Raw genomic sequence first — 12,530 nt, 5'->3', positions numbered from 1 at the left:
CCGAAATACTAATGGTCCTGTTTTGCATTGGGCAGCTATCAAGACTGACACCAAGCCTGTGGAGGCAAAGAAGACCACTGCAAAGTCACCATCAGGTAACTTTGTCCCCTTTCCATCTACATCAACTCCTCCTTGCTGGGGGCTGTGTTTCCCTGCACATCTTCAGGGCTCTGAGGATGTTCATCTGGCATCTGACCCGTCTTCTCTTCCTCCCTTTCCCTCCCATTATTGCTGTCACAGCGGATGTGAGCCGCCCGAAGAGCGCTGCTGGGAACACCGTGAAGACCAGTACCACCACTCCCACCACCACCACTCCTGCTCTACCTGGAGCAGCCACCAGCCGCCCCAAACCCAAGCCCACTACAACCAAACCCACCACAACCTCAACCACGACCGCAACCGCCGACGCTAAGAAACCAACTACCAAGGCTGCCACTAAGCCCAGCGTTGCCACCAAGCCGCCTCGCCCCACCAGCAGCGTTTCTGCTCCTGATCTGAAGAATGTACGTTCCAAAATCGGCTCCACAGACAACATCAAGCATCAGCCTGGTGGGGGCAAGGTAAGCCCCACCCATCGCGGTGCCTCGGTGGTGTGTGCGCTTGGGAACTGCGGCTCTGAAGCGTTAGGGGGGCTCTCTGCTGATTTTGGTGGCTGTATCCTCACTGCTCTTCTTGTTTGATGCTCTGCAGAGCTCCTCTTTGGGTTCTTGGTTCATTCACAAGGCAGTGGCAGGGAAGGGAACCTTCAGAGGCCTTCAGAGCCTTCATGGGTCGTCCCTGGCAGCCAAACGCTGCCGTGCCAGTTAACTCTGCTGTGTGTCCTGCTGTAGGAACTGGTTGGTGTTGGAAGGTCAAAAACCTCACCTCTATTCCAAGCCTCTGCCTTTGAGTAGAGGAATTGAGTCTGTTGAACTCAAGGTGGAATAGCACACAGGAGATCTGGATTCAGATGTCCTTGTGTAGCTCCAGGCCTGGAGGTTGGTGGCCCTGCCTGTGGCAGGGGGTTGGAGCTCTGGGACCCTTGGGGTCCCTCCCAACCCAGACCAGTCTGGGATTCCAGGATTCAGGAGCAAGTTCCCCAGCAGCAGGGCTAGGGATGGGGACTGGAGCTGGGATGAAGTGTCTCTGTCTGGGCTGCTCTTCCCTAACCTCAGGTAGCAGGAGAAGGCAGTGGTGGAGGAGCTGTAGAGAACAGCACATACATAGAGAAAACCCAGGGCTCACAGTCAGTAACAGGCTTAAATTCCACCTTCACCAGGAGTATCAGCCGTGCAGGCGGTGAGGGGCTGGGGGGACGCCTGTAGCCCTCTTCTGAGGGCACAAATAATTGGGTGAAAGCTTCTCTGGGTGTTGTATACCAGACAGACACATCTTCACCCACCCAAACGAGCTGGCAGCTTTAATTCTCACCCAGTGGAACAACTCACCCCACTTACCCCTCACTGAGGTGGATGAACAGCCAGGAGCCTTCATGTTGAAGTCAGGGGTGCATGTCACAGGCAGCATCCATGCAGCATCGATCCATCCTTCAGTGCTATGAGTATCTTACTTGTACAGCCTCACAGCCTGGTCCTCAGAGCTTCAATCTCCAGAGGACACAACCCCCCCTGCTCCCCAAAACTGAATCTGCTGGAAAACGTGAGAGGAGGCTGGAGAGTGACCCATTGATGTGTCATAGCTTGGGACTGAGTGGGGGTTTTGGAAAGCTGCTGCTGGGCCAGAAAGGAAAACGTTGTGTCAGTTCAAGGGATTCGATTCCTGGGTTGAAATTGTCCTTAATCCTCTGAATATTTCCATGGAATCCTTAAATCTGAAGAGTTGTCCTTTCAGGACACTTGTCCTGTTTGTAGCCTTGCTCACGCTGGGGTGTTTGTAGAGCCTGAGGATGCTTTAGGAGTGCTGGGGTTTGGTTTAGTCAACCATCCTGTTGCTGGGAGGGCAGTGAAATACAGGATCTACACTGACCACCCCCAAAAGCCCACGAGTTCTGCTGCACTCACCTGGGTCTAGGTGAGCAGAACCCCAGCTGCTCCAACAGGAATTCTCAGGTAGTTGCTGATCTGTTTCTAAAAACCTGTAAATTTTCCCTCAGATTTCTGCTCTGGATTAACTGGATCCACCTGCCTGTCACAGATGGTGTGGGTGGGCCCTCAGCCCCCCCCCCCCCCCAGAGCCTCCCTGCCACGGGCAGGGACACCCCCCCCAGCCCAGGGTGCCCCCAGCCCCATCCAACCCAGCCTTGAACCCTGCCAGGGGTCCCAGGGCAGCCCCAGCTCCTCTGGGCACCCTGTGCCAGGGCCTCCCCCCTCCCCAGGAAGGATTCCTGCCCCCCAGCCCCTCTCCATCCCCCTCCTGCAGCTGAAGGCCGTTCCCCTGGGCCTGGCCCTCCCTGCCCTGGGCACCAGCCCCTCTCCAGCTCCCCCTGTGCCAGGGCCTTGCTGCAGTGAAAACCTCTGTCAGCCACTGATGTCAAGGCTGAGTCAGTCGCCGTGTGGGTGTGAGGTGGGAAGCAGAACCTCACCACGTCTGTACCCAGTGGAGCTCCAACAGCTCCAGGGCAAAGGGATTGGCCAGTGGATGGGGTTGCCTCCTGCACGTGAAGGACGTGGGTCTGCACTGCTCCTGGGGTCCTCAAAGATCAGGGTTGGCTGTTTTGGGGGGGACAGAATATAATGTACTGGGGTCACCTGGAGAGCTGCCATCGTGTCTGCTGGGGCAGAGCCTGCTGAAGGGCACCCACGAACTTCCTGAGCACTGGAGAACTTCCTTAGTGCTTTATGACCCCAGGGTGCCCGTTTCAACCTGTGTCCAAGTGCTGCTGCCCCCCCAGATCCCTTAGTCCTGCTATTCCCGGGCACAGGGTTGTGCCTTGGCAACACATAGGAGGTTCTCCGGGGTTATCCATGCGGCTGAGCTCACCCAGGCAGCCTGTGTTCTCCAGTTCTCCTGCCCACACGTTTGCTTGTGCTGGTTGAAATCACCCATTTGTCTCCATCTAGGGGAAAATAGAGAAAAAACCAGAATCAGCCGCTGCTGCGCGAAGGTCTGAACCCAGTGTGGGCTCTAAACCAGCTGCTGCTAAAGCAACCGTATCAAAAGAGGGTGTCCCCAGGCAGCCCAATGGGAAAGTGAGTTTGTTTCAGACTTTTCTCTGGGGGAGATGAAGGGAAACATTTCCATTTTGAGTCACCTTCCCTTCTCTTCAGCTCTCCTGCTCTCTCCTGTCAGCGTCACCGGTCCTCGCATGGACACTCTGCCCGACTCTCTCTTTGTGAACCCTGAGCTGGTCTCAGTTCTGTGTGGTCAGAGGTACCTTCTGCACACCAGTGTTTTACCTGTTGTCACTCTGGGGGTAGCCAGGCCTGATGCCTGGGAGAGGAGCCCCTGGAGAGCAGCCTTGCTGAGAAGGACCTGGGTGTCCTGGGGGATGAGACACTTCACATGAGGCAGCAGAGGCTCCTGCAGCTGGGAAGGGCGATGGGATCCTGGGCTCCATCAGCAGAGGGGGGGCAGCAGGGACAGGGAGGGGATTGTCCCTCTCTGCTCTGCCCTCCCCAGCTGGAGTCCTGTGTCCAGAGCTGGGGCCCAACACAAGGAAGATGTGGGGCTGTTGGAGAGGGGTCAGAGGAGCCCCGGGGATGCTCAGAGGGCTGGAGCAGCTCCCCTAGGGAGAGAGGCTGAGGGAGCTGGGCTGGGTCAGCCTGGAGAAGAGAAGGCTGTGGGGGGACCTCAGTGCAGCCTCCCCGTCCCTGAAGGGACCCCAGGAACAGGAGGGGAATCAGCTCCTGGGAAGGGCAGAGACTGGCAGGACAAGGGGGCTGGAGTGAAGCTGGAGGAGGGAAGGGGGAGAGGAGAGACTGGGGGGAAGTTCTTTGCAGAGAGAGTGGGGAGGGGCTGGAAGGGGCTGCCCAGAGAGGGGGTGGGTGCCCCGTCCCTGGGGGTGTTCAGGGCCAGGCTGGCTGGTGAGGCAGGAGTGCCCTGTGCTGCTTTAACTCGGTGTGATCAGGTTAACAGCCAGACAGGGACTGTCCCTCTGGAGGAGTCAGTGAAGTGTTACCAGATGCCGTGGCACTTCGGAGCTGCCGCGGCGCCCACGGCAGCCTTTCTGGGCCGGCTACGGAGCTTTGGGAACCTGTTCACAGGAGAGCATCCTCCTGCTTCCTTTTGTGCTTCCAATTTGCCGCCTCCATCTAGAATGTTCTCTCCAATAGCTTCTGCCACCTTCTGTGCTGTGTAAAATAACTCCAGGGCTAAGCTGGTGGTGTAACTAACCTCTGTAAACACGAGCTGCTGCACTAACTCGGTTACCGCCTCTGCCAGCGGAAGCTCGCTCAGCACAGTCCTTCCGGAACGTTCCCAGTCATTTCAGTGTCAAGGAGGAACAATTCCATTAAGGGAAAACTCATTGGTTAAAGTTAACCTGAAGGTTTAACAGCCTTCACTGGAATTGTTTCTTAGCCCAGGCTTTACTGCCTGGAGGTTTTGCCCACGATGGGAGCCAAGGCGGGCGGGTGGAAGTCGAGTGGGGACACGGAGCAGCTCGTAGCGTTGTTGGGAGTGGAGACCCCACAGCTCTGATCTGTGGAGGGAGGTGGCAGCTGAGCTGGGTCTCTCCCTGCTCTGGGGCAGCTCTGGCCACAGTGCTCCCAGGAAGCTCCCCAGGGGAGGTAGCTGAAGGCAGGCTGACCCATAGAAGATCCGATGGTGCGGCCTTCACGTTAGCGCTTGCGCTCTCACACTAACACTGTCTGTGCAGCCTCTCGATTCGTTCACTTCTGTTTCTCACTCTCCTCAGTCGCTTTCACACCTAACACTGAAGTTGGATTGAGTGTAACACAACTCCGTGTCTACCCACCGCGTTAGAGCGTCCACTCCAACCTGCCGTATGACAACTCTAACCAGTCCTTCCCTTGTGTTGTTTTCCATTCTGTAACGTTCCAGGTCCAGATAGTCTCCAAAAAAGCGAACTACAGCCATGTTCAATCCAAGTGTGGTTCCAAGGACAATATTAAGCATGTCCCTGGAGGTGGGAATGTAAGTATGGGCTCTGGGCAAGCTGTCTTTCTACTAACTCCTCCTCTTGTACTGTGGTTGTACGTGTCAGTCCTACGAATGCTGTGTTGGGGCAGAAAGGCACAAAGGAGTTTCAGGGCTTCTGGAAATGATGTAGGCTGGAGAATCTGTGATATTAATTTTTTGCCCATGGGATGCCAGCTTGAACGTGTGTGTGTTCTGTTTCATCCCACCATGAATACACCTGAGCTGCTTCTTGCGTGCCCTACGCGGTGTTCAGGCCCTGATCAGGCCCTGGTGTTCAGCAGGATGTGCTGACCCCAGGATAGATCCCCCTCTGTGATCAGTGGAGGTACCTCATCAGCCTGCTGACCTGTTTCAGATGTCAGACGGCTTTTAGATTAAATTAATTGGGGCCTAGAAGTGTGTGGAGCTCAGATACAGCCGGCCTGAGTGGAACTCTTCGTTGGCTGATAGAGCCGGCCCGAGCCAGATTCATTTCACTTCTTATTTCACAAGAAAGAGGAGGAGGAAAAGGCTCCAGGATTTAATATTTGAGCTGAGATCAATTTCTAAATCTAAAGGTTACTGGTATCCTGGGCAGCAGAGTTGAGCTTGTTAAAATAGAAGGTTAATCTTGTCGGTGTGCTCGGTTCGGAGTGTTGCGGCCTGTTCGGAGTGTTGCGGCCTGACAGTGTCTGGCAACACCCCCCCAGGTTAACTCGCCAGGCAATGGGGCTTCACAGCCATGACTCAGGCTCGGGGGGCTGGTTTCCATGAGGGCAGCTCCACATGGCACCGCCAGCCTGGTGCTCAGCTCTTCGTGCCAGGGAGCCTGTGGGAATACTGGGAGTGGGTGGTGCAATGAGACGCCCCAGGCCTTAGGCCCGAGGGAGCTTTTTCGGGTGGTGGTTAAATACGCCGAGTTCCTGAGGAGAGATCAGAGAATCCCAAAGGTTGGGAAAGCCCTCTGAGACCATGGAGCCCAACTGCCAGCCCAGCCCCTCCGTGCCCACTGTCCCCTGTCCTGCAGTGCCACCTATGCCCGTGCTCTGACCCCCTGGGGATGGAGACTCCCCATCCCATGCAGCCTGTGCCAGGGACTGACACCCCTCTGGGGAAGCCCTTTGCCCCCATCTCCAGCACAAACCTCCCCCCACACAACTCGAGGCCGTTTCCTCTGGTTCTGGAGCTCGTCCTGTGGCAGAAGAGCCCGACCCCCCGGCTGCCCCCTCCTCCCAGGGAGCTGCAGAGAGCCAGCAGGTCTCCCCTCAGCCTCCTCCTCTCCAGCCCCAGCCCCGGGGCCCTCAGCTGCTCCCGGCAGCCTCGAGCTCCAGCCCCTTCCCTGCTCCATCCCCCTTCCCCAGCCCCTCCCCATCCTCCTTGTGGTGAGGGGCCCAAACCCGACCCCGGTGCTCAAGGGGGGGTCTCCCCAGTGCCCAGGCCGGGGGACACTCCCCACCCCAGTCCTGCCAGCCACACCACTGCTGACACCAGCCGGGATGCAGTCGGCTGCCTCTGTCCCCCAGGCACCGTGCCGGCTCACACCCAGCAGCCATCGCCTGACACCCCAGGGCCTTTTCCACCGGGCAGCTCTGCAGCCCCTCTGCCCCCAGCCCACGGTGCTGCCAGGGATCACGTCTTGCAATGGTTTCCCTGCACCCAGTGCCAGGGAAACTCCTGGCGTCCTTGCGCTGTGCAGTGCTCAGGGTAGGAAACAGCCCCTCTGAGAGCTGGGCTGGCTCTGCCTGGAGCAGAGGAGGCTGGGGGGGCCCTCAGAGCCCCTTCCAGCCCCTGAGAGGTGCCTGTAGGAAAGCTGGGAAGAACTGTTCCCCAGGGCACGGAGCGCCAGGACGAGGGGCCATGGGTTCAACTCCAGCAGGGCAGGGCCAGAGGAGACCTGAGGGAGAAGCTCTTCCCTCTGAGGGAGGGAGGGTGGGTGGGGAGACCCTGGCCCAGGGTGCCCAGAGAGGTGGGGGAGGCCCCATCCCTGGAGACACCCAAGGTCAGGGTGGATGGGGCTCTGAGCGACCTGCTCTAGTGAAGATGTCCCTGCTCGCTGCAGGGTGGGATTCAGTGGCCTCAGAAGGTCCCTGCCCACCCAGCCCAGTCTGGGATGCAGTGAGTCTGTACGTGTGTGTATGGAGCTTCCCATAGAAATGCTCATGCAGGAGAATTCCATGTGTGTATGGGCAGAAATTCTGATGTCAGGACCATGGTGTCAGGTGCCCTCACAATAACGTGGTATTTTTAAGCAGTGGGTGTTTCTGTTCCTGTGGCCTGTCTCCTCTGGCTTGCTCACCCCATCTGGAGCAGAGGCTCTATCCGCACTTGGGTGTGGTGGTTTGACCCTGGCTTTGTGGCAGAAGTCCCTCTGGCCCTGCAGCTCCAGAGCAGCTGTTGTACCATCCCTGTTCATGTGCCTAAAGGGGCTGAGATTTATAAGCTTTAAGCACTTGAGTTTCACCACTCCCACCTCGTGTAGCCTTCTGCTGGACAAGGAGTCCCACACATACTTCTCTTTCCTTTCTTTTGAGGCCAACAGGAATGTGATTTAAAAGATCTTGCTTGAGCAACTTCATTAGTGAACTCTTCTTCCTCCCAGTGACCTGTCCTTCCCTCTTTCCTGCCTGTCCCAGGGTCATTCCCGGCTCTATATCCAACCATTGCCTGCTTTCTCCTTCTCCCCTTCCACACTCTCCTGTTTCCACCACACTTTTTTCTCATTGCTCAACTCCTGAAGCATTTTGCTTCAAGAACAGAGACCAAACTGCTTGTTTCCAGGTCCCAGATCATCCCCCCCAGGCTGTAATCCAGCCAGCCAGCGCCCAAACCCAGCACCCCCTGTGAGCAGACAAGACCCAGTGGCCACTCTGGCTTCCTTGTATTCATTTTTATACCTGCCCACTCCCGCTGGGACACTGATCCTGGTGTCCCCTTCCCAGATCTTTTCTCATTCCCATGGTTGTGATGATCTCTTCTCATAGACAGCTTCCTGACATCGGCCTCTGGAGCCACACTGGGATGTCTGGAGGGGCTCTTGTTCTGGTCTGTTGCTTCAGTAAAGGCTTTTAGGAACCCTGTGGACAAGAGCTGTGGGTAGTGGTGAGTTATGAGGCAGCTTGAGGGTTGCTCTGGTAGAAGCCATGGGTGTCCTGCCTCAGTGGGGTGGTTCCTCGCTGACACGCTCCGTTTGGGCACCCCTTCTGCCTTCCATCCCCAGAGATAACTTCTCCCCAAGCAGATACCCAGGAGGACACGTTCCAAAGCAGTAGATGAGGTCCCTACTCATGTTATATTAGCCAGAAATCTCTAGACACAGGTGGAGTTTGGTTTCCTGGGCAAAAGCTTCAGGATGTTCCCCAGCAGCTGAGGTGGGTTTTACGGAGCGTGAGTAGCGTGTGTGTTGTGGAAGGTTCCACAGGGAACGTGCAGATGCTTCTCTGCCTTGGGGCTTGACCTGCTGAGATGGGTCCAGGAGTGGTCAGAGGTAGGAAATCCTCAAAGGGGTGAGGATCCCTCTTCCCATCTGAGCCTCCACATCGAGCTTGCAGGCCTGAAGGTTACCTCTGGCTGTTTGGCTCTGTAAATGCAAACCCCCCAAGCCTTTCACCGGCTCTCCTGTTGCAACCTCAAACCCACTACTCTTAGAAATCCTCCTGGAAGCACGCTTCCCTCTGGGTGAAATCACTTGGATCCCCAGATGGAAGCAGGGGGAGCTGTGACTGGGTCTGCCTGCCCTAACTGGTGGCCAAAGTGAAGTGTGCTCTGTGAAACCAGTTCCGTTCTCCTCCAGTTCCCAGCAAACGTGTACTCGTGATGGAAGATGTAGTAGCTTTGATGGAAGCTGTAGTAACTTTACAAGCAGCCCCCAGGAATACTGAAGGCAGTAGCTGTGCTCTCACCTTTTCTGAGTGTCTGGCATCAGGGTTGGTGGACGTGGAGCAGCATAGCAGGAGGCTGAACCCCCTGGAGAGGGGTCAGAGGAGCCCCAGAGATGCTCAGAGGGCTGGAGCAGCTCCCCTAGGGAGAGAGGCTGAGGGAGCTGGGCTGGGTCAGCCTGGAGAAGAGAAGGCTGTGGGGGGACCTCAGTGCAGCCTCCCCGTCCCTGAAGGGACCCCAGGAACAGGAGGGGAATCAGCTCTTGGGAAGGGCAGAGACTGGCAGGACAAGGGGCTGGAGTGAAGCTGGAGGAGGGAAGGGGGAGAGGAGAGACTGGGGGGAAGTTCTGTGCAGAGAGAGTGGGGAGGGGCTGGAAGGGGCTGCCCAGAGAGGGGGTGGGTGCCCCTTCCCTGGGGGTGTTCCAGGCCAGGTTGGCTGGGGCCCTGGGCACCCTTGTGTAGCTCCAGGCCTGGAGGTTGGTGGCCCTGCCTGTGGCAGGGGGCTGGAGCTCTGGGACCCTTGGGGTCCCTCCCAACACAGACCAGTCTGGGATTCTATGAACTGTGCTGTCCTGCCAAGCCAGGCATCAGGGCTTTGGCTCCTCAGGGCTTTGGCTTGTCCCTCTTCCCAAGTCCCTGTTGGATTCCTGCTGCTCAGGATGCTCTGCAGCTTCTCCTGACAGGGCTCAATAAGCTTTCAGAGCAGCTGGTAAGCGAAGGAGCTCTTGCCACATCCAGAAGGAAATGGGGATCTGGAGCAGAACCTTTGGTGCCAGCTGGTGGCTGCTGACACGATGAGTTGGGGATCCCCTTAAACCCCCCATTTTGTGCCCACAGGCAGTTCTGATGGCAGCCTGGCAGGGGTTAGAGCAGATGGCCAGAGGTTCCTTCAGGATAAATCATCCTTTGTATGAAATGGAAGATCTCCAGGAAGTTCATCCTGGAACAGAGGAGCTTTCCACCCCCTGGAGCTGCAGGAGGAGGTGTGGAGGTGTTGGAATTGGGGCTCTGTGTGATGTGCTCAGTCCAGCTGTTGGAGATGAAATACTTTTTGAGTGAAAAGCCCTAAAAGCTGACATTTTGACTCCACCTTTGTCCTGCCCCAGGGAAGACACCTCTCCCCAACTCCAGACTGATGCCCCAAACACCACACCAGGCTGTCTGGCCTGGTGACTTGGAAGAAGCTCCATCACTGAGCCGTGTCCCCAGACCTCATGGCTGCATCATCACACTTCTACTGTCCCTCAGAGGTTTGAGGGACATGTCAGGGGAGGTGACACTGGGGCAGAGCTGCCCCACTCCCCCTGTTTTGCCTTGGAGGAGGAGAGCTGCTTTGAGCAGCGTGTTCCACCTGGGCATGGTGATCCCTCCTTGGGGTCCTGTTTACAGTGGGGGGCACAGACCTGGTGATAGGTGTGGGTCACCCATGGTGGAGAGAAAGAGTCAGAGCCAGTGGTGTGTCCCTGGTCCCATGGGAGAGAGGAGCTGAGCAGAACCACGAGGTGACATCTGTCCTGGTCATAGTCTGGAGCTGCTCAGAGCTGGTGTGGGCTGGGGAGCGTGGCTGGGATCAGCTCTGTTTTGATCCCGCTCCCAAGGGCTTTTGTATTCCATGGATGTGCCATGGAGCCTCCTCTTCCTGGTCACTGCCCATCTGTTGGCTTTAGGTGGGCTGGATTTCTGTCAGGCACAGGACTTTGCCTTACACTGAAGCTGACTGCAGCCTTCACCCAGTGCCTGGGAACCCACCTCAGTAGGACAGGGCTGTGGGTTCGTTGAGCGTGACGGGTGGGGTGGCCCCTTGGCCTCCAGATCCACAGGAGATGTTCCTTTGAGTTGAGTGGTGTCTTTTTGCCTCTTCAGGTGCAGATCCAGAACAAGAAGGTTGACCTGTCCAAGGTGTCCTCCAAGTGTGGCTCCAAAGCCAACATCAAGCACAAGCCAGGTAGGAATTCCACCGTTTCCTCATGGTTTGGCAGCAGATCCACAGACTCTTACAGAGTTGGAGGGGCTGGAGGGGACCTCCAGAGCTTGAGTCCAACCACCAGATACTGCAGGTGGTTTAAAAACAGTCCTGGCTGGAGACTGGAACACTTGGAGGGCTTTCTGTGAGTGCTGCTGGAAGTACTGCCTGGTGTCTCAGTGATTTTTGGGATTTCATGGGGTGCAGAGAGGTGGGTGATGGTCTCTTCAATCAGGGGACAGGAGGTGGGAGGAGGGGCAATGGGCTCAAGCTGCCCCAGGGCAGGGTCAGCTCAGCTGGGAGGGCAAAGTTCTTCCCTGGCAGAGCTGTGGGGCTGTGGCACAGGCTGCCCAGGGAGGGGGCTGAGTCCCCAGCCCTGGGGGTGTTGAACAGAGGGGAGATGAGGTGCTCAGGGAGCTGGGTCAGCACAGGATGGGAATGGTTGGACTTGATGGGCTCAAAGGGCTTTTCCAGCCTGGGGACTCTGTGGTCTCCTGGGATTATCTTCCAGTCTGTGAGTTATCTCCTGGCCCATGGGTATCTCCCAGTCCATGGGTGTCTCCCAGTCCATGGGTATCTCCCAGTCCATGGGTATCTCCCAGTCCATGGGTGTCTCCCAGCCCATGTGTTGGGATGTGTGGAGTCCCCACCCTGAGGGCACCTCCCAGGCTTTGCTGTGCAGCCCTGCTTGCTTGCAGTGTTGCCTGACCCACAGGGGTGCTGATCACCAGCGTTGGTCCTGCTGGTTCTTAAGCCAGAAGGTAAATGTAGGACTGGGTCCTGCCCCTCCTCTGAGGTGTGTTGGGTCCCCAGAGGTTCCTTGGGTGGGACGGGGCCGGAGCTGTTAGTAAACTCACTCCTACAAAACCACCTTCTAGGGGGAGGAGATGTCAAAATTGAGAACCAGAAGCTGAACTTCAAGGAGAAGGCTCAAGCCAAAGTGGGTTCTCTGGACAACGTGGGACACTTGCCAGCAGGAGGAACCGTGAAGGTGGGTGTCACCAGCCCTGGCACAGGGGGCAGGGTGTGAACGTGGGGGTTCTCCTTGTCCTGCTGCTGGTGGGTGCTGCTTTTCCACCCCCAGCTTTGGACAGCCATCGCTGGGTGCTCCTCAGAGGGCTGGTGCTGCACCTGCTCAGAGCCCAGCTCGCTCCAGAAGCTCCAAGCCCATCAGAGAAGCTGCTTCTGGCCTTTTCCAACCCCCCCTGTTTTGTTCTTACTTCTCTTTAACCCCCAGTAGAGCCGGTGGGGTTGGAGAGCTGGGTGCTGGGGGTGGCACCGTGCAGCTCCGGGGTGCTGAGCCCACCCATCCCCTTGTTGAGAGAGACAGGGGAGGATTGCTGCCCTCCTGCTGCTGTGGTTCTGCTCCTCTCACCCCAAGAGCATGACCTGCCCCCAGCAGCACTACAGGAGACTGGTTACCCCCACGCAGGCCGGGCCTGTCCCATCCCACTCCGTAAGGATTAGAGAGGAGCTGGGGGGGTTCCAGTTACAGTGGTGCCACTGGTACTGGGGCTTTTATGTGAAACATCACTGCTGCTTCAGAAGGCTCCAGTGGCTCTGGCAGTGGAGGAGGCCACGCCACGCTCCCACAGCAGTGGAGGCACGTGGGGGAGCAGAAACCCCCTCAGCCAGCCCTGTGTTGCTTCACTGGAGCACACTTTGTGTGGTGG

The 12,530-nt window shown here is 57.3% G+C and overlaps 1 protein-coding gene across 1 annotated transcript in view; it reads left to right on the top strand.

Annotated features, from left to right (window-relative positions):
• MAP4 (microtubule associated protein 4) overlaps window positions 1-12,530 on the top strand; it is a gene marked incomplete at its 5' end in the record, with an annotated part of 93,120 nt that overhangs the window by 78,481 nt on the left and 2,109 nt on the right. The window contains 5 exons of the mRNA XM_084260130.1: window positions 36-95; window positions 241-560; window positions 4,942-5,034; window positions 10,758-10,839; window positions 11,736-11,848. Of these exons, the coding sequence (XP_084116256.1) occupies window positions 36-95; window positions 241-560; window positions 4,942-5,034; window positions 10,758-10,839; window positions 11,736-11,848 (668 nt within the window). The remainder of the gene's footprint in view (window positions 1-35; window positions 96-240; window positions 561-4,941; window positions 5,035-10,757; window positions 10,840-11,735; window positions 11,849-12,530) is intronic.

The sequence above is a fragment of the Gallinula chloropus genome (assembly GCF_964237585.1).
Source record: "Gallinula chloropus genome assembly, chromosome: 2".
Classification (NCBI taxonomy): Eukaryota; Metazoa; Chordata; class Aves; order Gruiformes; family Rallidae; genus Gallinula; species Gallinula chloropus.
The sequence above is the reverse complement of the archived record's forward strand: the minus strand, read 5'-3'. Positions and strand labels throughout refer to the sequence as shown.